Source organism: Bos taurus, chromosome 24 (genome assembly GCF_002263795.3).
Source record: "Bos taurus isolate L1 Dominette 01449 registration number 42190680 breed Hereford chromosome 24, ARS-UCD2.0, whole genome shotgun sequence".
Classification (NCBI taxonomy): domain Eukaryota; kingdom Metazoa; phylum Chordata; class Mammalia; order Artiodactyla; family Bovidae; genus Bos; species Bos taurus.
This window is the reverse complement of record NC_037351.1, coordinates 26,083,965-26,110,726: the sequence shown is the minus strand read 5'-3', so window position 1 is coordinate 26,110,726 and position 26,762 is coordinate 26,083,965. Positions and strand designations below refer to the sequence as shown.

General features: G+C 38.7%; 1 protein-coding gene across 2 annotated transcripts in view; it reads right to left on the bottom strand.

Annotated features, from left to right (window-relative positions):
- The window catches only part of DSC3 (desmocollin 3), a 55,145-nt gene that overhangs the window by 27,486 nt on the left and 897 nt on the right, over positions 1-26,762 (bottom strand). For both annotated transcript variants that reach the window (XM_005223956.5, NM_001178103.1), the window contains exons 2-9: positions 19,657-19,741; positions 17,604-17,803; positions 16,106-16,225; positions 11,722-11,877; positions 10,128-10,272; positions 6,930-7,096; positions 2,388-2,522; positions 1,824-2,009 (exon numbers count right to left, since the gene is read on the bottom strand). In XM_005223956.5, coding sequence (XP_005224013.1) covers positions 1,824-2,009; positions 2,388-2,522; positions 6,930-7,096; positions 10,128-10,272; positions 11,722-11,877; positions 16,106-16,225; positions 17,604-17,803; positions 19,657-19,741 — 1,194 coding nt within the window. The remainder of the gene's footprint in view (positions 1-1,823; positions 2,010-2,387; positions 2,523-6,929; positions 7,097-10,127; positions 10,273-11,721; positions 11,878-16,105; positions 16,226-17,603; positions 17,804-19,656; positions 19,742-26,762) is intronic.

Sequence of the window (26,762 nt, the reverse complement as noted above, 5' to 3'; positions counted from 1 at the left end):
AACCTTCCTGACTTCAGGCTGTACTACAAAGCTACAGTCATCAAGACAGTATGGTACTGGCACAAAGACATAAATATAGATCAATGGAACAAAATAGAAAACCCAGAGATAAACCCATGCACCTATGGACACCTTATCTTTGACAAAAGAGGCAAGAATACACAATGGAGAAAAGACAATCTCTTTAACAAGTGTTGCTGGGAAAACTGGTCAACCACTTGTAAAGAATGAAACTAGAACACTTTCTAACACCATACACAAAAATAAACTCAAAATGAATCAAAGATCTAAATATAAGACCAGAAACTATAAAACTCCTAGCGGAAAACATAGACAAAACACTCTCTGATGTAAATCATAGCAGGATCCTCTATGACCCACATCCCAGAGTAATGGAAATAAAAGCAAAAATAAACAAATGGGACCTAATTAAAATTAAAAGCTTCTGCACAATGAAGGAAACTATAAGCAAGGTGAAGAGACAGCCTTCAGAATGGGAGAAAATAGCAAATGAAGCAACTGACAAAGAATTAATCTCAGAAATATACAAGCAACTCCTGAAGCTCAATTCCAGAAAAATAAGCAACCCAATCAAAAAATGGGCCAAAGAAGAAGACATACAGATGGCTAACAAACACATGAAAAGATGCTCAACATCACTCATTATCAGAGAAATGCAAATCAAAACCACAATGAGGTACCATCTCACGCCAGTCAGAATGGCTGCTATCAAAAAGTCTATAAACAATAAATGTTGGAGAGCATGTGGAGAAAAAGGAGCCCTCTTACACTGTTGGTGGGAATGCAAACTAGTACAGCCACTATGCATTGGAAAAGACTCTGATGCTGGGAGGGATTGGGGGCAGGAGGAGAAGGGGACGACAGAGGATGAGATGGCTGGATGGCATCACCAACTTGATGGACATGAGTTTGAGTGAACTCTGGGAGATGGTGATGGACAGGGAGGCCTGGCGTGCTGAGATTCATGGGGTTGCAAAGAGTCGGCCACGACTGAGCGACTGAACTGAGCTGAACTGAACAGCCACTATGGAGAACAGTGTGGAGATTCCTTAAAACAAATAGAACTGCCATATGACCCAGCAATCCCACTCCTGAGCATACACACCGAGGAAACCAGAATTGAAAGAGACACGTGTACCCCAATGTTCATCGCAGCACTGTTTACAATAGCCAGGACATGGAAGCAACCTAGATGTCCATCAGCAGATGAATGGATAAGAATGCTGTGGTACATATACACAATGGAACATTACTCAACTATTAAAAAGAATGCATTTGAATCAGTTCTAATGAGGTGGATGAAACTGGAGCCTATTATACAGAGCGAAGTAAGTCAGAAAGAAAAACACCAATACAGTATATTAATAAATATATATATGGAATTTAGAAAAATGGTAACAATAACCCTATATGTGAGACAGCAAAAGAGACACAGATGTAAAGAACAGACTTTTGGACTCTGTGGGAGAAGGCAAGGGTGGGATGATTTGAGAGAATAACATTGAAACATGTATATTATTATATGTGAAATAGATCGCCATCTAGGTTTGATGCATGAGACAGGGCACTCAGGGCTGGTGCAATGGGATGACCCTGAGGAATGGGACAGGGAGGGAGGTGGCAGGGGGTTCAGGATGGAGGAACACATGTACACCCATGGCTGATTCATGTGAATGTATGGCAAAAACCATCACAATATTATAAAGTAATTAACCTCCAATTAAAATAAATTAATTTAAAAAAATAAAAGCAAAAGAAAAAAAAAACTTGCCAAATTGTCAATTACTCATTATTTACTGTACCTTTACAACAGACAAAACACCTTCATTAGTTGCTTTGTCTGTAGTGATTTTGAAATGTCCATTTTCATTGCCCTTTAAAATAGTAAAATTGGCTCTCCAATTGGCAGTGTTAATCAAATCCTTATCTTCTACGGGTATTCTTAGAATTTCCACATTGACCGTGTTTTCCTCGACTGATGCTTCATACTGAAACAGAGAGAACTCATTAAAACCTTATCTTATAAGGGAAACTTCTACAAAGAAAGTAAAACACGTCTTTCACTCCAAAAGTACTTGTTCTTAAAGCTTTTGCCTAGATTATTTCAAAACATGAATCATGAAAGCATTGTTTTATTAAGAGTTACTTTTACATGAACGTAGAACTTTGATACAAATGAAGACTAATACCATAGCCTTTAACAAAAGAAAGATAATATAAATACCAATATGAATAAATAGATTTATATGCCATATGTTTCATTTTATTGATCAAATAAGCATAGATACTTCGAAGGATGATAAATACTTTAATTCCAATTAAATTAAAAACAGCAATAGAGATCAATTTTGATATTATCTACTTACGGCATTCTGTCTGAAAGTGGGCAAATTGTCATTTGAATCTTTTACTGTTATGATGCAAGTCGCTGTACTCATCAATCCAAAAAACTGGCCATCCATATCTTGTACTTTCATTATCAATGAGTATTTGTCTGCAACCTGAAAACAAAGGAAGTATGTAATTAGTTTTGAAAACCTTTGTTTAGATGTATAAAGGAAACCACAGTGGTACACACTTCTATTAATGTGTATCCATGCTTTTATTTGATTTCCCTATTTGTATATACCCAAAAGCATGGTAGACAGGAAGAAGGCTGAAAGTAGGCAGAGCTTCAGTGACAAAGATCCACAGTAAGAAAGTAGATTTACATTTTAGGTTGCAGGTAATAGAAGGTTTTATGGGCGTCATATGGGGAGTACAAAATAGGAACATTTGAGTTTTAGAAAGAATGTTTTTAAAGAAGGTTGAACACAATTGGGAGTGAACTGAGCTGGGATTCAAAGGAATCTGTTGAAGTCTCCTGAAACAGTCCAAAGCTGGGGCCTTGGCAATAAGGACAAAAAGCAAGAGTGATAGGAAAGTTATTTATAAGTCAAAATGCGGTTTGACTTGAGAACTGATTGTATGCATAGTTACGAAAGAAAGAGGGGTTGAGGATGCTGCTCTGGGGTCCTACTTAGATGGGCAGACAGAGGTATCACCAACCAATACAGGAAGACAGTGGTTCCTTGAGGAGAAAAGTACTGGCAAGGTTGGCAAGGAGGAGTGAAAAAAAATGAGTTTTTCCTGGTGTATATTGAATTCTATATTCCTGTGGGAAATCTAGTAGAAGCAGAGCGGCTTCCCTGATGGCTCAGTGGTAAAGAATAAGCCTGTAATGCAAGAGACTCAGGAGATGCAGGTTCGATCCCTGGGTCAGGAAGATCCCCTAGAGGAAATGGCAACCCATTCCAGTATTCTTACCTGGAGAATCCCACAGACAGAGGAGGCTGGTGGGCTACAGTCCAAAGGGTCACAAAGAGTCTGACATGACTGAGCACACACACATACACACACACGGGAAGTCTAAGGAGAAATGTCCAGAAGACAGCTGAATAGATAGACCTATACTTAAGGGCAGCTCAAGGACTGAAATACCAATCTTGGAGTCAGCAGTAGCTGGACAGTGATTGAAATTATGGCAAGAATCAAATTTCCAGGGAGAGAGTGAGTGAAAGTTGCTCAGTCGTATCGGACTCATTGCAACCCCATGGGCTGTACATTCTATGGAATTCTCCAGGCCAGAATACTGGAGTAGGTAGCCTTTCCCTTCTCCAGGGGATCATCATAATCCAGGGATCAAACCCAGGTCTCCCGAATTGCAGGTGGATTCTTTACCAGCTAAGCCACAAGGGAAGCCCAAGACTACTGAAGTGAGTAACCTATCCCTTCTCCAGAGAATCTTCCTGCCCCAGGAATCAAACCAGGGTCTCCTGCATTGCAGGTGGATTCTTTACCAACTGAGTTATCAGGGGAGAGAATAAAGGATGAGAAAAGCAGAGGATGTAAGGAACACTAGTATTTCATGCTTAGGAGAAGTAAGAAGAGTAAGCAAAGGACAGATGCTCAAAACAAAAGATCAGGGAAGCAGGAGGAGAACCAGAAATCCAAGAGAAGAGAGAGTTTTCATAATTGCTAGCAATAGAGCTTTAATAATTAACCACTGGATTAGGCAGTTAGGTGATCGCTGTTGACCTCTGAGAATGGAGTTTGCAGATAGTGTGCTGATGCTGCAATGGACTCACTGGTTTGTGACACAATCACCTCTGTTGCCTTCTCTTCATTTTACTCTTCTTTAGCCACTCCTTTTGTTCTTTTATTTTTCATCATTTTCTATTTCCCTCTATCCCTTCTTTGGTCTTTATTTTACTCATCCTTCTTTTACAGTGGAAACTAACATTCCCATCCCAAACTATTCCTTCCAAAGGCTCTGGAACTCTCTGAGACCCTCCTCTAAATGAAGTTTCTTCATCTCCCTTTTTGATTTCTTTACTTCCTGCATTGTCCCCTATAATACATTTCATGGTTGTTACCCACAAAATCCCATTCGATTTTTTTTGATCAAGTGAGCAAATCTGGGGTTTGATCCCAAATCTGTATCTTACAAGCTGTGTAACCCTAATTTATTTATTTACTCTAGGTCTCATTTGTCAATATTGAAAAACTAGGAAAAATGTTTGTTTTTACTTGATTACCACATCCCACAGATACAAAAATATATTCATATAATTCCTTTCAAACATTCCCATTTGTTATGACCATTGTGTGTTTTATCACATAAAATGTCTGGGCCTCCATGGTGGCTCAATGAAAGGATCTACCTGCCAACGCAGGAGACACGGGTTCGATTCCTGATCCTGGAAAATCCCACATGCTGCGGAGAAACTAAGCCTGCAGCACAATTACTGAGCCTGTGCTGTAGAGGCCAGAAGCTGCAACTACTGAGTCCTTGAGCCCTAGAGCGTGTGCTCTACAACAAGAGAAGCCACTGCAGTGAGAAGCCTGTGCACCACAGCTTGAGAGTGGCCCCTGCTCACTGCAACTAGAGAAAGTCCATTGGCAGCAACGGAGACCTCAGCACGGCCAACGATAAGCAAACAAATAATAATAATAAACAGAAATTTATTCCCTAGAAGTTTGAGAGGCTAGAAGTCTGAATCGAGGTGTCGGCCATGCAAAGCTCTCACCAAAGCCTTTACAGGAGATACTTCCTCCAGGAATTTCTGGATATCCCCTGCCTTTGCATGGCCTGTGACAGTACAACTCCAATCTCTGCCTTGATCTTCCCAAGGCATCTTTACTGTGTATCATCTTAACCAGGCCATCTGCTTATGAGGACTCAAGTCATCTTAACTGATTATGTCTGCAATTCCCCTATTTCCAAATAAGGTCACATTCTGAGGTACTGGAAGTTAGGACTTTGAGATATTGTTTGGGAACACAATTTTACCTTTAATGACATAGATAAGAGATCATTTCTGCCTTTCTATAGCAAACCGGATTTGAAGAGGTAAGAATGAGAGGGGACCAGTTAGGAACTCATTGCCATAGTTTAGGTAAGGGTAAATTTGTGTCTTGTTCTGAGTTATTAGCAGTGAACATTGACAGATGATACTGTTAGAGAGAAATGGACCAGACTTTCCTGTAAATTGAAGACTAAATAAAGACTACATCAGTTATATAAAAAAAAAAAGTCACAATCCCACAAAAATAAAAATAATAATAAATAAAAGCTTTGTAACTTTTTTATTCTTTTTGATATGTTCTCACCATCCCTCCCTTTTGCTCTGGGATCAAATACCATTGATTTGTGTTTTAATATCTCTCCCAGTCATATTGATCCTTCCATTTATGTTATTCTAGTTTTAGTAGGTACCACTGAAGTGTTCTAATAAAGCTACTTTGTACATGTGAAACCGATTGATCTGCTTTGGTCAATAATGCAAGACTCTGGAGTAAATATGGGCTGATGAAATGCATAAGAGCAACAATGAAAGATCAGAGAATACAGTGCAGTAATTTGACCAGGGCAAGTCAATCCATCCTTCTGACTGTCACCTTTCTCCTCCATAGAGTGGATGTAATCCCTACCTAATCCAACAAAGAAATTATCAAGATGAATTAAAATTATGTATAAAGAATTTGAGCATCAAGTGCTATACACATAACAATATACTATTAATATCATCCAAATAGTGCTGCAAATTTTTAACAGTCCATCTACTTTATCTTAACTAATCTTTTCCTGATTAAAAGTTGTTTTTTTTTCTGTTGTTGTTTAGTCATTAAGCCGTGTCTGACTCTTTGCAACCCCATGGACTGTAGCTTGCCAGGTTACTCTGTCCAGGAAGAACATTGGAGTGGGTTGCCATTTCCTTCTTCAAGTACATATCTATAATAACAGGATAGGGATCAAGGTATAATTTATACTCATGAAACAAGCAAAACTAATTGCCCTACATGAGAACTGAGCTGGAACACTGAGCTAGAACCAACTAGTCATACACAAGAACTAAAACAATATTCAATAATACCAACTTTCATAAGTAATATCTTTTTTCTCACTCCTTCTGAATACTAATTGATTTTTACTTCTCTCTCTCATGGTTTCTCTTATATAAGGAAATAGAAATCATATTATAATAAGTCTTAATAATATAGCCAGGAATTCTTATTGTCTTATGCCTAAGTAAAATAAAATGAGAAACTCTTAATCCACCAGCTTCTCAGGTAGCTCAGTGGTAAAGAATCCACCTGCCAATGCAGGAGACACGGGGGATTGTAGGTTCAATCCCTGGGTCGGGAAGATCCCCTGGAGTAGGAAATGGCTACCCACCCCAGTATTCTTGCCTAGAAAATTCCATGGACTGAGGAGCCTGGTGGGCTACAGTCCATGGGGTCACAAAGAGTCAGACATGACTGAGCGTGCACACATGCCTAATCCATAGGATAGCAAATTATAGTAAATTGGAGGTGGTGCGTTCAACCCCCAGTAAAATAATAAACCTGTAGATTGTGAAAGTTACCTCTCTGTCCAAATAATGAGAGACGGTGGTGATCACACCCGTGCTGGGATGCACAGAAAACAGCCCAGGTGATCGTGGTGTCTGCTCCAAAATGCTGTACTTCAGGCGTGTGTGCATCGTGTCTGGTTCATCTCTGTCCGTGGCACAAACCACTCCCACTGTAGTACCTACATGTTTGTTTGTTTTAAGAAAAAAGGAGTCTTTACTTTCCAGAACTGCAAAATATGTTTAGGCGTAGCTACACTTCTCAAAGTCTAACATTGATAGTGGAAACCTCATTTAAGTTGTATTTCTTACCAGCAATATTCCATCCTTACATAGTACTGGTGAAGATGACTTCAAATTTATAACATGAAATACTTTAATGCTAAGAATCAAGATTTACTTTGTCCACAGTTTAAACTATTTGAAAGTAAATTTACTAAAAAACTTATAAATAGCATCCAAGAATAATTTTAACACATATTCCCACATACTAAAATATATAGAGATAAACCATATCTCTAAAGTAAATCAGATTTTTCAAAAATCAAAGTTTTGATTAATAATTAATCGAGGCTGACTTGGAATATAATTGGATAGATGATCATGTTGACCTTTCACATCTCAGTCTCTCCTTTCTATGATTTTCTTTTTGCTAATTCTTGAATTGCCTCATTCTTTCGCCAGATTAGTATCCAAGCCCCATTGCTGCCAGCCCTACTTAATCTTATTTCATACTATTTACTATTTAGGGAGAATTTAAGTCAACTGTTGCTTCAGTTGGAGCTACTGGTATTTTTCATCAGTATGGAAAGTAAGAATATTGCTCTGGAAAAGGATTTCAGGTATCAAAGAGGACATACATGTGGCATTTTAAAGTGTAAGAAGAGTGTTCCCATGAAATTATAATACATAGATCCACTTTGCCTAGCCCTGTATGTGAGGCTGGCCTGAGGAATAATATATAGACACATACAATAATATACATATATACATATATTCATTGAAATTTTATATTTGAGGATATAAAAGCAAATAAAAATATTAGTGCAAGAAAGTATTAATTTTAAATAATTTTGTCATTATATTTTTAAACATTATATATGTGTATATATTTGTGCTTAAACATACATATGTGTGTGTGTGTGTGTGTGTATATATATATATATATATATATATGTAGCCTGCCAGACTCCTCTGTCCATGGAATTCTCCAGGAAAGAATACTGGAATGGGTTGCCATTTCCTTCTCCAGTATGTATATAAATATAGATATAAATTTGTAGAGAATTTCCAAATACATATTTATAACAAAAAGATTTTTGCAGTGGATCAATATGAAGACATGAAGTAATAATCTTATTATAAGAAAATAAATGATCTTCTCATAAAATACTATTTATAAGCTTTATAAGATATAAATTTTCTTTCTGCAATTTCACTGACAGGAAGACATAAACACTATTTTAATTCTCTGGATATAGAACACCTTTACTTATTACATAAAATCGTCCTAAAATCTTGACTTGGAAATTCTTTTCCACAAGTGCTCTACTTCACTATTAGCTGAGCATCCTTTGCCCAAAGCATCTGTGTGTAAAACAAATTCAAGGAACACTGTTAGACTAATACAGTTTTAACTGGTCTGAACCTACTGATGTGAGATGCTTAAAGCATCCTGGGTTAATCTGGGCATCAAAGTGTTTGTCCTCAATTTTTCTCTGTTACTACTAAAGAGAGAGAATGTTAGAGAAAGAATCTAAAACCAATCATCCCTCTTTGAAAATAGAAAAATGTAACAAAGTCATAGACTTGAGAGGTTAAAAACATTTTAAATCATCTAACATAATTAAACTCATTCTATAGATCAGACAACTCAAAGGAACTTCAGTGAGTTCTCACAGTGAAATAATAACAGATCCTGAATCAAAAACTAGGCTTCCTAAACTCCAAACCAACTATTTTCATTTTTTTAATTGTACCATGTGAGTACTAAGGAGGTTAACATCTATGACACCGAATTATCAAAGCAAAACGTAAAAAGAAAGAGCAGCTGTAAGAATCCAGTGAAGATGTAAATAACTATACTAGAAACATTAATAAGCAAGTTAGTAAAGTCCCCTTTATGGTTCAGCTCACTTCCTTTCAACTTTATTGCAAGAGGTAATTCTCTGCTGGCTCTACAATAAGGAATCTGTCTGCAGTGCAGGAGACACAGGAGACGTGGGTTCGATCCCTGAGTCGGGAAGATCCCCAAGGAGGAAATGGCAACCCATTCCAGTATTTTTGCCTGCGGAATCCCATGAACAGAGGAGCTTGGCAGGCTACAGTCCAAAGAATCGCAGAGTTGAACACAACCAAGCAACAACAAATACACGAACAATTTTTCACATTTCAAGTCTAGAAGACATCAAGAATGCCACATTTAAGGGCGAACTAAAGTGAAACACTATGGTTTTTCCTCATGTGAGAGCAAGCGTTTAGGATGGAGAACATGCGATGCAAGTTTCTTTAAAGTTATTTCAGTATTCACTCTAAATTGGGAGTAGTAAAACAGCACTTTAAAGAGAAAAGATAAATAAGATTTATTTATTAAATAAATTGTATACTCAGTGGATGCCATTCAACACCTTCCTACATAAAACCTAATTAAAATATCTGCACTGATTTTAGTTTTATTAGAGTCTACACTGCATATCCTCCCTTGGAGCTGGGGATAATGATAAACCCACATAATAATAAAATGAAATGAAGTATAAAAGCAAAATATGGTACTAAGCTTGAATAACTGTTATCTGCCTTTATAACTCATTGGTATACCAGCAACACCACAAACTCCTATGTTGCTGTTGTTTAGTCACTGTCATTTCCAACTCTTTTGCAATCCCGTGGGTCTCTGTCTATGAGACTTTCCTGGTAAGAATCCTGGAATGGGGTGCCGTTTCCTTCTCCAGGGCATTTCCTGACCCAGGGGTCAAACTTACATCTTCTGCTTGGCAGGTGGATTTGGTACCACTGAGCCACCTAGGAAGCCTATAATATCAAACTCCTATAATACCTTGTAAACTACACATTGATTGAATCTGATGGCATTATATGTATCCAATGAGCCCAATGTCATCTCACAATGATCTGGCATTGAGTAAAAACTCAATCTCTCAAACAATGCATATAAACATTTAATACAGCATATTTTGCTCTTCAGTGTTGTCTCACCAACTCTACTGCTTTCCGGAACTTCAAAATTATAAACTGCTTCTGTGAAAATAGGATGGTTGTCATTTTCGTCCTCCACTCTGATGGGCAGTGGGAGAGGGAAGTCTGCTGAATATCCGTCTGCAGTTGACGCATAGGCAATCAGCTGTAAAACAGTGAAAACCAAACTGAACAGTCCATTTTGAAAGATTCCAGCAAGAAAGAATTCTATGCTTTATCTAATACCTTCTCTGCAAATCTTTTCAGTAATAAATCTTTCCAAAAATTTAATACTTCTTTAGTTATCAGAGCATTGAAGGTAGAAAGACTATAACTATTAATATTATAGTTCAAAGTATTCAGTGTTTGGTAGAAGTGGCTACACTTCAAATAAAACCTAGGTCAGAATACAGAGTGTCAGAGAATACTCAGGCCATTAGACTAAGGAATTAAATGTGAATATAGCAGGGTGGATTATAGTCTTTATTCTCCCCATAATCATAAAATCATAAATAGGGAGAAACAAGTCACTTCACTGCAGTGGGAAAAATCCGAACTACATCATCTAAATAAAGCAAAAATTACCAAATTTTGTCACTACTAAGCCCCTTTATTATTTTACCTCATAGATCACATATTTGTAAGAGGTTTTCTCATAAAACCGCTACATTTACTTCTGCATTACTGGTTAACCAAAAGCAGTGTAAAATCAAATAGAACATATTTCTCTTCAGCATGTTATTATAACACTGAGTTGAAAATTTTCCAGCCAAAAGCAAAGTGTCACGTGGTGACCATCAGTCATGTTTTACTTACCCAGCATCTCTTCCTTTTTCTTTTAGGAAGAGAAGCCCTCTTTTCTATGGAGAATCAGCTCCCCTGAACCACAGGAATAATTACATAACCCCAGAGCATTTATTATATCATGCTGAAAATTGTCTGAATTATTACACTGAAAATTAAGTGACTTATTCCCCATTGATGTAAGGAAATGGCATCCCACTCCAGTGTTCTTGCCTGGAGAATCCCAGGGATGGGGGAGCCTGGTGGGCTTCTGTCTATGGGGTCGCACAGAGTCGGACAAGACTGAAGCGACTTAGCTGCAGCAGCAGCAGCATCCTTATCAGTATACTGACTTATTGTGCCTTGTTTGGGCTTGATCTCCCACTTTTGCTACATTATGTAGTTCTCAGATATCATCAGATAGTCATACATGCTGAAGAAAGACCAAGAAAGAAAGGGGAAAAAAAAAAAAGGAGCAAAAGAGGGACATTGGAAGACAACTCTTCCAATCAACTGTGGCCATGTCCTAGAGAGAGGAGAAAGGACCATGACCAGAGAGAGAAGGAAAACCTCAGAAACAAAACCAACTTTTGGAAATTTGCTGGAATTTACATCCAAATGCAATTAAATTTCTTGGCTTCACTTTAGGCTTACCTAACAGAAGTTGAGATAAAGAGCAGACCAAGCATTCCAAAATATTATACAATCTATTTCCTTCATCTTTAAGATGCCCTCAAAAAAGACAGTGCAGAAGACAGGAAAGAATAGATGGAGTATCAGAAGAAACATAGTTTAATCACTTAAAAGTCATGTGTATTGATAAAGCTCCTACATCAAAAACGTCATATTCTTCACGATCCACAGGCTGGGTACAATACAGATTTCCAGTGTCTCTTTCTATGAAAAACAAATTTAAAGGTTCCTTGTCAACTCCACGCCCACTTATTGAATAGAAGATGGTATAGTTCTGTGCAGCATCAGATTGAACCTAAAAGGAAAAAACATATGTAAAAAATTTTTCATTAAAATGCTGTTTTTTAAATACAACTTACATGTTTACATTGTTTATTAAAGAGATTATTTTAAGAATAATCACCTTTTTCACTTCATCAACCTGCAAAATGGTAACAAACTATGATAATTTGGCAAAAGATTTTTTAAAAGCTCCCAAATTTAATGAAGACAATGTTCAACATAAAAAGTAACCAAAGAAAACCTAATTGAAAACAAAAAGGCATAGGATTTTGGCAAAGGTAGAAAAAAACAATACTACCCGTTGTGGGCAGGGATGAGGCAAACAGGAACTCTCATATCCTGATGAAAGGAACGTCAATTGGAATGTTTCTTAGGGAGATGAATTAACAAAACTGAAAAGAATGACAATAAACAGAGAAGACTCTTCCTGGCAGAGGAAACAGGAAGTGCAAAGTGATCAGACCAGGGCTATGTCTGGAGTGTTCAAGGAAGGCATTGTGTTTGGAGTAGAGAGGACTAAGGGAAAAGAAAGTCGTAGATGAATGCAGTAACAGGGCAATGGCATAAAAGAGATTCCAAGGATGTTGGCTTCTTCTTGGAGTCAGACTGAGAGCCACTGGAGAATTTAGATAATAGTAATACCCAATTTCTGGAGTTCTGGTAGCTCAGTGGTAAAGAATCCCCCTGCCAATGCAGGAGATGTGAGTTCCATCCCTGGGTCAGGAAGATTCCCTGGAGAAGAAAATGGCAACCCACTCCAGTATTCTGGGAAATCTCATCTCATGGGCAGAGAACGCTGCAAGGTGACAGTCCATGGCATCTCACAGAGTCGGACATGACCAAGCGACTAAACAACAATATCCAATTTATATTTTATTTTTTTTATTTTACTTTATTTAACTTTACAATATTGTATTGGTTTTGCCACCAATTTATATTTTAGAAGGCTAATTCTTGCTGTTCTGTTAAGATTAGACTTGGGTAAGAAGTAAGGGAAGAAACAGGAAGGCCATTTAAAAGTTACTGCTTAAAAAAAAGTTACTGTAAGAATTCAGGAGAGAGAATTGTTTGTTAGACTAGCATGGCAGCAGCAGCAGTTGTGAAAAGCAGTTAGATTCTGGATCGAATTTGACGACGCAGCCAGCAGGATTTGACAATGGATTGGCTGTGTGGTGTGAAGACTGAAGTCAGGGATGTCACCAAGTCACAGGAAGCTAGTATTCCCCGATGTCTATTCTGCCCATCTTCCTTAATGTTAGAACTTACAGCTGAACATAAGATGGTCCAGAAGAAAGATTTTTCTATCTCCCTTGCAATTAGGTATGATCATGCAAAAAGGGATCAATGGGATTTAGCAAAAAAAATAATATTGGGCTGGCCAAAAACGTTTGTTAGGGTTTTCCGTAACATCTCATGGAAAACCTCAAATGAACTTTTGGCCAACCCAACACAGGTGAGATTCAGACTGTGCTCTAGAAAAGTGGAGGTGTGCGTTCCGTCATTTGGACACAAGGATGAGTGTCTTGAACCTGAAAGGATGGCCAAGCTTAAAAAGGAAGAAGCCTGGGTCCCCGGCGATTTCTCAAATTAGAATCTCTGTACTGGATCACACTTTGACATGAAATGACTAAATCTCTGTCATACTTTATCCCCTATAATTTAAGATCTTAGTAAAACGCAGCTAGATTCTTATCCTATAGTAATAAAGGAATTACAATTTTAATTGTAAAGAATGGTAGATATGGTAAACAGGGGCTGAACATCTATTTCATCTGGAGAAGGACATGGCAACCCACTCCAGTATTCTTGCCTGGAAAATCCCATGGACAGAGGAGCCTAGCTGGCCACAGTCCACGGGCCACAGAGTGGGACACAACTGAAGCGACTCAGCACGAACGCAGCAAATTCCTATCTATTAATTCCTTAACGAGAAGTATGCTCTCCACATAAAACCTTACCAAACAGACTCTACTGTGGTAACAACTGAAAGGATGGAGCCGCCATTAATTGAGATGGGAGGACATTTTTTATAAGAAAATCCAAATGTTTGATTTTTGTATGTGAGGTTTGATGTGTCTACTTAACATCCAGGTGGAAATCTTAATTAGGCATTTTGGGCCAGAGATAATGAAGTTTTAAGTTTCCAGTGTATAAAAAGTACTTAAAGCAATGAAGCTGGATGAGATCACCGAGAACATGAATATAAATAAACACGAGACAAGGTTCATAGATGAGCTCTCCAAAGTTTAAGACTGAGGGGTTGGGCTGGTGGGGAATAGGGGGAAGTGGGAGTGAGGATGAACCAGCAAGACATACTAAGAAGGGATGGCCAGCAAAGAAGGTGGAAAACTGGGCGAATGTTGTCCCGGATGAAGAAAAGGAGAGGTCGGCTAAGTCAAATGGACATACACATCAAGGAAGTGAGGACTGAGAGGTGGTGACCAGTTTAACAGTACTAAGGCCGTGTTTACCTCTGATCAGTATAACTTTGGTAATCAGAAATCAATTTCTTAATAGGCCTCATCAGTGCTTAAAGTACAATTACCTAAAAGAAGAAACAAAGGGACGGCACTGGGTAGAGTTTCCTATAAGCGAGAAAGACACCGGAAGCATGGTTAAAATCGTAAATAAGTAGGACCCAGGGGGCACCATTAGCATTAAACATTGACCGGAGTAATGGAAATTTAAAGGAAAAACACAAGCTCCATTCCATAGCTCCGCCTCAGTCATTATTTTCATTGCATACTTATTATTTTCATTTATGAAAAGTAAATCTGACCCTGCTTTAAAAAGACTTGTTTTTCGGAAGAAGTTAAACTACCCAGCAGAGCACAAATGGCCGGTTCCAGCTGGACCCTGTCTGCCTTTCTGCCCCGTCTCCCTGTTCCACTCCCATCATACACAGGAAGGCTAAGCTTTTGAGAGCTCCTATGAGGAACCATGCTTGGTTTCACCTCTGTCCCTCTTTCTCCTTCTGCAACACTTTACCTGCATGACACTCTCCCATCCTTCAGCACTGGGCTTAGTTGCCTCCCCCAGGTCTTCTTTTTGTTTTTACCACTTGTCATCTCAGGACATGGTACTCACCCCGTGAATTCTCCAATCCATTCCCATCTCAGCGCTTACCACTTAATGTTACAATCATTTGCCTACTTCTATCTTCCTCACTAGATTAATAAACTACATGAGAGCAAGTTTTAGTCACTCAGTCATATACAACTCTTTACGACCCCATGAACTGTAGCCCTCCAGGCTCCTCTGTCCATGGGATTCTCCAGGCAAGGATACTGGAGTAGGTAGCCATTCCCTTCTCCAAGGGATCTCCCTGACCCACGGATCAAACCCACGTCTCCTACACTGCAGACTGATTCTTTACTGTCTGAGCCATCAGGGAAGGTCATGAGGGCAAAGGCCATGCCATGCTAAGTCACTTCAGGTGTGTCCAGTTCTATGTGACCCTATGGACTGTAGCCCACCAAGCTCCTCTGTCCATGGGATTCTCCAGGCAAGAATACTAGAATGGGTTGTCAAGCCCTTCTCCAAGGGATCTTCCCAACCCAAGGATCAAACCCATATCTCTTAACTCTCCTGCATTGGCAGGCAGTTTCTTTACTTCTAGCACCACCTGGGAAGCCCAAATGACTAAATGTATTTCTAGCTTAAGTACTTAGAGCAGTTCTTTCAACAGGACAGAATAGGTGCTCAATAGCCAGCTGCTAAATGAATGAATTAACTAATAAAGATCATTTAATGGCTATAGGGGAGAAGGCAATGGCACCCCACTCCAGTACTCTTGCCTGGAAAATCCCATGGGCAGAGGAGCCTGGTAGGCTGCAGTCCATGGGGTCGCTAAGAGTCAGACACGACTGAGCGACTTCACTTTCCCTTTTCACTTTCATGCATTGGAGAAGGAAATGGCAACCCACTCCAGTGTTCTTGCCTGGAGAATCCCAGGGACGAGGGAGCCTGGTGGGCTACCGTCTATGGGGTCGCACAGAGTCGGACACGACTGAAGCGACTTAGCAGCAGCAGCAGCAATGGCTATAGAGTCTGTACTATATTATAATTATTAGTTTTTCGTGATGTTCTAGTTTTTCTCATTATTAATTTTTTAGTGATTTTACTCTTCATGAATATCTTCAAATCTGTTGATTTTTAAATGTTTAAAGAATTATTAAAACCTGAACAAAACAGACTCTTGGAACTAAAGCAATCCCAGTCAGAAGGAATGGAAAACCTACCTGTTGAAGGAACAAGGGGAAAGGTCCCAGGGAATTCTCCTGCATCGAGCAGGGAATAGGCGCCCATCTCCTTTTGGAACGCCTGAGAACAGTTTCTTTAGCGTGTCTTTTCTTCAATACCTGAATCGAGAGAAAAACAAATAAAAATTTTAAACAAAGAGCATCACAGCCTACTTCATTGTAAAACAGTAGATGGACCAGTCTCCAGTATGTCAATGCTGAACCTAAAGACCAGATAATATGGTCTTCTCTGAATTAGGTTAAAAAAATGTAACCAGACTTTAAAGGCTTCATGAACCAAAGAATTTCACTTTGTATACATTTCTATATTAATCCTGACCAAACTTTCAGATTAGGAAAATCATCACTGTACTTTCAGTTCTTTTGTTCTGTCCCAAAATGAAACAGAGAATGCATCCTCTTTCTAACAAGCTATAGACAGCTCTTGTTCTTTCTGCTAAAACCTCATATCCCAGGTGAACCAGAGTGAGATCATGCATTTTCTTCGTTGCCTGAACACTCTAACTCCACTGTCCAATAAGGAAGCCACAAGCCACATGTGACCATTTAAGTTAATTAGAATTAAGTAAAACATATATTCCATCCTTCAGTTACACTAGTCACATGATAACTGTCAGGAGTCATTAATTAATTAATGTTGGGTGACCATATCACACAGTGCAGATTATAGAACATTCCCATCATTGTTGAAAGTTCTATTGGAGTTTTTAGTGATTTCCATTTCATTTCATGGTATAGTAAGGAAGATGCGGTATTTCCTGAGAATTACTTAATGATACATTAAGCAATTATTAAAGTGCTAAGCAGAAATTTATTAAGTGACTTTTTCATTAATATAATACACTTCACACTGATTAGTTGTAATTCACTACGGCCTTCCTCTTGATGTAGAATCTAGAACTACAGTGAATAATCACTGGGTGATGGCTAATACCATTCAGACACATACATACTACAGGATTTCCGTCCTATTTTAACATCAGAATGACTGTGGCACTTGAAATCAGCCCCTTATTCACTGGGAACTACTGCACTCAGCCTTAATTTAAAATATACCTATTGACTCTGGGTCAGGGGTAACTGAGCAGTAGTAACAGAGGTAACAAAAGGGACTGACTCATGTCCTTAAGCAACTGTGGATAGGTTGTTTGCACTAATGAAAAATTACCAATGCTACAACAGAGGGATTACCACACTGACACAGGCAGGCAAAAGCAAGTAGACTTTGGAGGTGGAAGAAGCCTTCACAGAGAGGTGCCATTAGATCTAATAAAGCCAGATCCAAAGTCAATGTCTAACCAATGTCGAGAGGGGAAGAGGAGGGAGAAAAGGAGACAGGGAGGAAGGAAAAGCAAACAGAAAGGGGAAAAAAAGAAGAGGAAAATAAATCTTATTTATCCTTTTCTTTGCAATTTTTAATGAGAGCATTTAAATGAGAAGAAAAACACGCCTGAAAACATCAATGGACTTTGAATACCTTCTTCTGATATTCCAGGAGCACAAGAATCTCTTTCTGTGTCCGTTTCTTTGTGTCAGAGAGCCATATGGTGAAAGATCTTTTCTCATCAGACAACACAACAGCGTGGGCTGTGTATACTGACCCATCTTCTAGAACTCTGAAATCAGGATCACTGGACTGGATGCGGTCTACAGACCCAAGGCACTCTTTCAAATTAACTGCAAGTAAGAATTTTCAAAAGTAAGAAACACATGAGAAAAAGGGGGGGAAATGTTCTAATAATGTATACAATCTTCTTTAAAACCCTGAAGTGGAATGAAATGAACCAATCAGTCTGCATTTAGCAAATATCTTAGCCAGCCTCTTTACATGTATTTTTTAAAAGTGATCATTCTTCTTCTGTTAAAAATGATAATTCTGGATTGCAAATTTGTTTTAAAAAGGTACTTAAAACTTTTATATTCTTCTAAAAGGCTTATGAAAATGATCTTCCTATTGAAGACAGATGCATGTTGCAATCAGGACAAAGCTGAACTACACACCCCCACACACACCTGGATAAACAAACAGAAGTTTTTCTTAACAATATAGTAAGTCTTCTAAGATACACCTGTCTTCAGCCAGAAATTATACACATGAACCCAAAGAGTGACAGAGTATATGAGTTTGGCAAATAGTCAAATAAGAAAAATCTTTAAATTCTTCTTGCCCCACCCCAACCTCACTAACTCCCCTGGGGACCACAGTTCTCTTTGCTGTTCCTTTCTTTCTGGGGCTTCCTATTGAAATTCTGAAATTCTTCTCTCCCTGGGAATCTTCCCAAGTGCAAAGTTATAAAATACAAGTCTCATACCAGTGTTTCAATATTATATCTAAAAGTATCAAATGCATCCCATTCTTCCACTTATCTGCCTTTACAGAAACCAAACTGATAGCCTAATACCCACCTAAGTAATATCCTCTCAAAGAATTCATATGTTACCCATGTGTAGTGTTTTCACTTTAATTCAAATCTGTCACAGAGGGAAACGTTAAGTCAAAAAAAAAAAAAAAAAAAAGAAAACTAAACATCTTTAAAAGTGATGATATATTTCCCTTCTGTTCACATTTTTACCAGAGTGATAACCTCTGGTCCATTTCCCTAGAGGAACATCCCTGACCTTTCTTTACATCCTTTCTTTTCTTCCTTCCCAGGAATGGGACACTTTTTGAAAAAGTAAATTTGGTATCTCTGGGACAAGCTGTATCTCTCAACAAAATCATGATATTTTCCTCCAATATTCCCTGTACCATGGAGAAATTCCATTTGAACAGAGCTGCCTGGGTGTTGGGAAAGTTTGAGGTTCCCCAACTTCTCATTGGGCAAATGACTGATTAAACCCAATTTTGAAAGGAACAGCACACCGTGTTATATTTCCCACCGCAGCCATAGCATTGATAAAAATTCTGCTCTGACTCTCTGAGCTCTTTACCTATGTCTCTCAAATGCTTGGAATCCTGGAGTAATGAAAGGGCTACATTCTACATATAATTATTTACATAATTTTTACTGTTAAAACATAAATGACTACAAAAGCATGGATTAGAACATTTGCCTTAGAATCAATGACAGAATTCTATAGAGTTATAAAGAACAGAACATATATTTTAACATATCTTGAATTATATCTAATTATATGTACATTCGGAGAAGGCAATGGCACCCCACTCCAGCACTCTTGCCTGGAAAATCCTATGGACGGAGGAGCCTGGTGGGCCACAGTCCATGGGGTCGCTAAGAGTCGGACACAACTGAGCAACTTCCCTTTCACTTTTCACTTTCATGCATTAGAGAAGGAAATGGCAACCCACTTTAGTGTTCTTGCCTAGAGAATCCCAGGGACAGGGGAGCCTGATGGGCTGCAGTCTATGGGGTCGCACAGAGTCAGACACAACTAAAGTGACTTAGCAGCAGCAGCAGCAGCATATATACATTCAGGCTAATTCCAAAAGCAAACATTGGATAGTATGCTCTTTCCAGCATAAGTAAATTACATTTCTGTTTTAAAAACATTGATTTGAAAGTGCTCACCTCTTCCAATCATTTTGTCTGCCTCTAGTTTGGAAGGTATATTAAATATCTCCTTTTTGCAGGCTTCACAAGCAAAACTGAAGACCTAAGGAAAAAAATGGTCACATTAATACAGTATAGAATAGAGAACAAAGTTTTAGATATGCAAAATAAATAAGTCCTAGAGATCTACTGTATAGCATAGTGCCTACAGTTAACAATATTGTATACTAAAATTTTTGCTAAGAGGATAAAACTTAAGTGTTCTTACCAAAATAATAACAATAAGTGAAGAAGGCAAGAGAAAACTTGGAGGTAATGGATATGCTTATGGCATAGAGCCTGATGATCTTGCAGCTACATACTTATCACCAAGCTCATCAAGTGGTGTGCTTTGATATGCATGGCTTTTTGTGTGTCCATTTCACCTCAGTAAAGTAGGGTTTTTTTTTTTTAAAGAATTAAGAACAAAGCCATATGATCATCTCAATAGGTGCAAGCAATTGACAAAATCCAACACTGATTTACAATTAAAATTTTCCAACAAACTAGGAAGATAAAGAGCATATAAGAAAAACATCATGATTAACAGAGAAAGACTGAATGCTTTCCTCTGACAGAAGGAACAAGACAATGATGCCTGCTCTCACCACTTCTATTTAACCCGTACTGGCGCTTCTAGCTTCTAGCCAGGGCAGTTACACACACACAAACACACACACACACACACACACACACACACACACACACACACACAATAAAAGGCATCCAGATTGGGAAAGAAGAAGCAAAATAGTTTCTATTTTCAAATAATATGATCTTGTATTACACATAGAAAATCCCAAGGAATCCACTAAAAGACTATCAAAAATAATAAATGGTTTCAGCAAGGTTGCAGAATACAAGGTTAACATACAAAAACTGATTGCATTTCTGTCCACTAGCAGTGAAAAGAATCTGAAACCGAAAGCAAGCAAACAATTTCATTTACAATGGAAAACCCATCTTCATAGGTCAAAACACATATTCCCAAAAGTCATCTGGCAGATTCAAGGTACTCCCTATCAAAATCCCAAATAGTTTTTTTTTTTTTTTTTTGCAGAAATTGAAAATCAATCCTTGAGAAAATGCAGGGCACTGCAAGACCCAAATTAACTTGAAAAAGAACAAAGTTGAAAATTTTCCCAATTTCAAAACTTACTACAAAAATACAATAATCAAGGTAGAGTGGTCCTAGCATAAGGATAAACATATAGATGAATGAAATAGAACTGAAATTCCATAAACAGGCCTCTATGTTTAAAAAAATACATTATTGGTCTGGTTTGCTGCTATTTATTTTAATATTTAAAATACATGATCATAAGAGAGATCAAACTTCTACTTTTTCTTCATACCATCTTCATAAAATGAGTTAAGGAGAGTTCCAGTTTTTTTTCCTATTCTTTGAAACAATTTATAAAAGGTAGAGGTTATCTGTTCCATATATTTATGGAAGAATTCATCACACAGGTCTAGGCTTGATATAAGGGTGTGTGTAAGTGGAGACATTGGCTTCTAATTCAGTGTCTTTATAAGTCTATTTAGAATTTGTACACCTCCTCAAATGTTGGCAATTTGTACCTTGTAGAAAATTGCCTAGTTTTTGTCTCTTTTCACATTAACTAGAATAATATATAAATATTATTATTTATTTTTTAAGACTTCTATCCTCTCCATAAATGTGTCTGTTTTTATTCGTAATATTGTTTTATTTATGCCTTTTCTATTTTTCACTTGTGCAATGGTAGCAGGTTTGTCTGTACTTTCAAATAATAGTGTTTGGTTTTGTTAATCCTCTATATTGTTCGTTTCATTTTTTAAAAAACTGTCCCTCTTAAGATATATTCTAACTACACTTGTATTTTAATAAAAAATAAAAGGAACACTAGGGCACTTGCCTTAAAGCTATAGTTTGCCTTAAAGTTATAAAGTTTTAGAAATAAAACATTACTATTATTTTCAAAGCTCCTATTTAACTCTCCCCAGTTGCATTTTCCTCCCTGATGGAGGGACCTCTCCATATTCAAGTAAGCTCTAACGGATGATTTTTTTTCTTGGTAAATCATTTACTTCCCCATTTCTGCTTAATTGTATCCCATGTGTATGTACCCCTAAAGAAGACTGGTTCATTTTATCAATTTTAAGCTTTACATATATATAGTCATACGCTAATTGTAAGCAACTTGATTTCTTTGCATGAATTATGTTGTGTAATTTATCCATGCTGAATATATAGCAGCAAGGTCATTCGTCTTTGTCTCTGTATAATAAACATCGCTGGAAATGATATACAATTAATTTAAGGTGAAAAGAATGCTATAAAGGAAAATGCTATTTTAATTCCTTTCTACGAGCCCTTTTAGCAAATGATATATTAACCATGTCCAAGTACGTACCATTTATAATATAGAATAGATAAAGTAAATGAGCAGACAGAAGTATCACCAACTAATACAGGAAGAGAGCACTTCCTTGAGGAGCAGAATACCGGCAAGGTTGGCAAGAACAGTGAAAAAAATTAGTTTTGCCTGGCGTATATTAAATTTTATATTCTTGTGGGAAATCTAGTGGAAGCTGAGTGGCTTCCCTGATGGCTCAGTGGTAAAGAATTCACCTGTAGTGCTGGAGACTCAGGAGATGCAGGTTTGATCCCTGGGTCAGGAAGATTCCCCCTAGAGGAAACGGCAACCCACTCCAGTATTCTTGCCTAGAGAATCCCGTGGATAGAGGAGCCTGGTGGGCTACAGTCCAAAGGATCACAAAGAGTCTTATATGACTGAGCACACAGGTACACATGGGAAATCTAAGGAGAAAGGTCCAGAAGACAGCTGGGTAGATAGACCTATACTTAAGGGCAACTCAAGGCCAGATATACAAATCGGGGAGTCAGCAGTAGCTGGAGAGTGGTTGAAATTATGGCACGAATTGGATTTCTGGGGAGACAGTTGTGTTCGACTCTCAACCCCATGGACTATACAGTCCATGGAATTCTCCAGGCCAGAATACTGGAGTTGATAGCCTTTCCCTTCTCCAGGGTATCTTCCCAATCCAGGGATCAAACGCAGGTCTCCTGCATTGCAGGCGGATTCTTTACCAGCTGAGCCACAAGGGAAACCCAAGAATACTGGAGTGGGTAGCCTATCCCCTCTCCAGGGGATCTTCCCGACCCAGGAATCCAACTGGGGTTTCCTGTATTGCAGGCAGATTTTTTTACCATCTGAGCTATCAGGGATGCCCTAATATAAGGGATGGATATTGTGAAGGATGATATTCACATATAAACTTCAGTTATGCTATGTTTCCTGAAATATAAAGAAATGTAATGCTATGTTAGTGAGACTTGGATATATTACTGAAAATAAAGTAGAAAAAAAATAATAAAACCACCATTAGATGACAAACTTTTAAAGGTATTTTAAGAATAACTGGTGACTGCCCAATGAAAAATACAAGATACAAAAAAAAATGTGTTCATATTAATGAATTCTGGATTGACTGAGTTATAAAAGAATTCCTTTTAATGAGGAACCCTCTAGAACAACTTTAAATATCTGATTGAAAGAACCTAGAGTTGTAAGCAACTTCAAATTAAAATGTAACAAATTAAGTTTTTTTTTTTTTAAATGATAATATAAAGTATTGTCTATGCTAGTTTGGGGAAAATGAATTGCTTTGTTTCATTCCACAGTACTGTCCAAATTTAATTAATCATATTATAGAAAGCTTATCATACAAATCATCAAATCCTCAAGGAACTGTCTAATGCCAAGAGAGAAAGAAAACTAACGGTGTACCTCCCAGTATTTCATTTTTATACTATTGCTCAATTTTAGAGTGAATGCATGAGGTACACTTTCTAAAATGACACCGTTCTCAACAGAGGAAAAAGAAGCCAAAGAATAGGAGTTTATAGAATATCTGAAAATAAAGGATATCTCCTTGAGCATAAAGATCACAGAATTTTCAATCCATCATTTCTCCTGTGGACACTAGCTGTCTCCAAGAGAGAAATCTTACCTTTCAAACTCTTACCACCTTGAATTGTTAAGATTTACCTTTCTATATTCTCAATGCTTTGATGAGTCTACTAAATTTCTTTCTATCCAAACTCCATAAGATGGGACCCTAAATGGGAAGTATAATTAGCCACAGGTCACCAGAGATACCATATATGGCATAGCAACTGTCACAGGGATTACAACAGGACCAAAAAATGTGCATGGCTTACACATATTTAGTGACTCAGAAAGTGCAGTAGAATATAGCTGTATCTCAGTATGAACACCAATAACAATAACCTTCTTTGAAGAAGGTAAATGAAGATGCACTGATGTAAATAAATATAACTCTGACTTCCTAAGCACACAGTTTAGAAATAAGCTAGTTCTCCTCCTTTATTTGTCCTAAGCTTTTTTTTCCCACCAATGCAAAAGATAATAGAAAGTATTATACTCACTTTTATCTTAAAAAGGTGAATATGTCAACTGTTATCAAGAACAGCAATAACCAAAAAGTCTGGGAAAGGAGTCATATTATTCTCATTATTTAATGCTATAAATTCTGGGAAAAGACACAGCACACATAGGTTGTCAACACAGGTTGCAGGTAGAATTCCACATACTTCAAGGGGGGAAGTATATTATAAAGGAAAATGCTATTTTAATTCCTTTTGAAGAGCCCTTTTAGCAAATGATAGATTGACCATGTCCAAGTACATACCATTTATAATACAGAATAGAAAATGTAATTCCCAAAGTGGATTTGATATGGCAAACAATATTAAATACACATGTAAAAGGATCTCATTACTTATAATAGAGGACAAGACATCTGAGCAACTGAGCTAATGCAAATTAGTTTTCACCATTCCCAACAATTTGTGTTGCATTAAAAAGAGAAACATTTTAAGAGACACTCAGTTCTTTCAGTAGTAATAGGAAGATCTGACATGGTTCTTTTCTAAATTCTCCCTCTCCTTTCTTCCCTCCCCCCTCCCTTTCTTTGTATATGTGTAAGGAAACATGATTAGGATTTGCAGTTAATTGTAGCTGTTTAGGGCCTTCCATGGTGGCTCAGAAGGTAAAGAATCTATCTGCAATGCAGGGGACCTGGGTTCGATCCCTGGGTTGGGAAGATCCCCTGGAGAAGGGCAAGGCAACCCACTCCAGTATTCTTGCCTGGAGAATCCCCATGGACAGAGAAGCCTGGTGGGCTCCAGTTCCTGGGATCTAAGAGTCGGACATGACTAAGCCACAGAGCGCATTAAGTAGCAGTTTAGAGTACACACAAAGTATACTGAGGCTAGAAGAGTGGGACAGGGATGCAGATTCAGACGAGAAAAGTGAAAAAGGGTAGATCCCACAAGCTATGGGGCGGTTGCATGGGAAAGTGAACATGTCAAAAGTTTCCATTCATGTGTTAAAGACCTGCTTTGAAGAGTTCTCACTTTAAACAAGGGATTGTCTTTGAGAGCGCCATTAAGGGTTCCATAAAATGAAAATTGCGTTTCCAAAATGCTATGACCTTAAATATTAAACTGAAAAGTGGAGAGGTCTTAGGAGTCAAAGGAAATACAGACATAAGATGGTCAACAAGAATTCTCAGGATTTCCCTGGTGGTCCAGTGGTTAAGACTCTTCTTCCAATGCAGCCGGTGTGGGCTTCATCCCTGGTCAGCGGAGCCAAGATACCATTTAATCTAATCTTTAGGAAATTATTTTAAAAAATAATCCTAAACAAGAAAATCGTATACTAAAGTTGATGTTATCTCTATTTAGATATACAGGCACCTTCTTGCCTTGCCACACCCCAACACCAGATCCACCACCCCCTGCCACCCAGACAGTTCCTCCAATTCCACGCCCTCCCCTCCAGCGAATACATGGGAAATCTTGGGAACTCAGCACCTCCACAGTTTCTTCTCTCCGTTCCCAAATTCCTTTCTCAGAGAAACCACAGAACACTAAATTCATGCTTTTAAACAGATTAGCTGGAAACGCTTTGAAATATATCAGAAAAGAACACATTCTGAGAGCAGTTCTCATGTGTAAAGTCATGTCATCAGCTCATTTTTTTGGGAATAGCTGCCAGGCAGATCGACCTGCCCATTTATGCGATGCTTTGTCCATAAATATATCTTAGATCATAGCTACCAATCCTTTATTCATAACTTGATGATTCAAACAGAGGACAAAGCTTGCACCCACTCGCCCTGCTTGGGGGCAGAAGAGCAGTAAGAATCCAACTAATCTGAGTCGACCGGCTCTCGAGCCAGGCTGGTCCCTCTCACCACCCGAACGCACGCGCGGGGAGGCGAGGGTCCGAGGCTCCTTTCCAGAACACGCCTAGAACGCCGCTCAGCGGGATCACACCGTCAGGGTTCCCCACTTTCTGCTTTGTGTCTCCCGAGTTCGAGAACTGTCCCAAACTTCCTCTCCGGGTGAATCTCATCTTGGGTCTCAGGTATCTCAAGCACAAAAGACCACAGGCTGGGCTCTAGGCTTGTGCAATCCTCCTTGGACCCGGACAAAGTACCACCCAACCCCACACTCCTACCCCAACATTCCTCTCAGTCTGATTCTATCTGCTCTGCCCCACCGCACCCCACTCCCCCATCACACCACCGAACCCCAACCTCCAGCCCTAATTCAGCCGTCCACCCTCTGACGCCCCAGGTACACTCTGCCCCCGGTCGGGTGGCTCACGGAGGTGGACCACTCCGGTGAGTTACTGAATAGCCGCGAACGAGGCAAAACCTGGAAGCCGCTTTTCAGGGATAACTCAACCCCGGGACCCAGGGACATCGCTCCAACCCCTTCACCCACCAATGTCCCCATCCCAAGGGACCCCGGAGTAACTCACTCCATGTCCGATTCTTTGCAACAAACACCATGGACTGTAGCCCACAAGGCTCCTCTGTCCATGGAATTCTCCAGGCAAGAATGCTGGAGTGGGTTGCCATTGCCTTTTCCAGGGGATTTTCCCGACCCCGGGATAGATTCCCGGGTCTCCTGCATTGCAGGCAGATTCTTTATCCGTCTGAGCCACCAGTAACGCCCTGTAACTCACTCAGGGATCCTCAGAAAC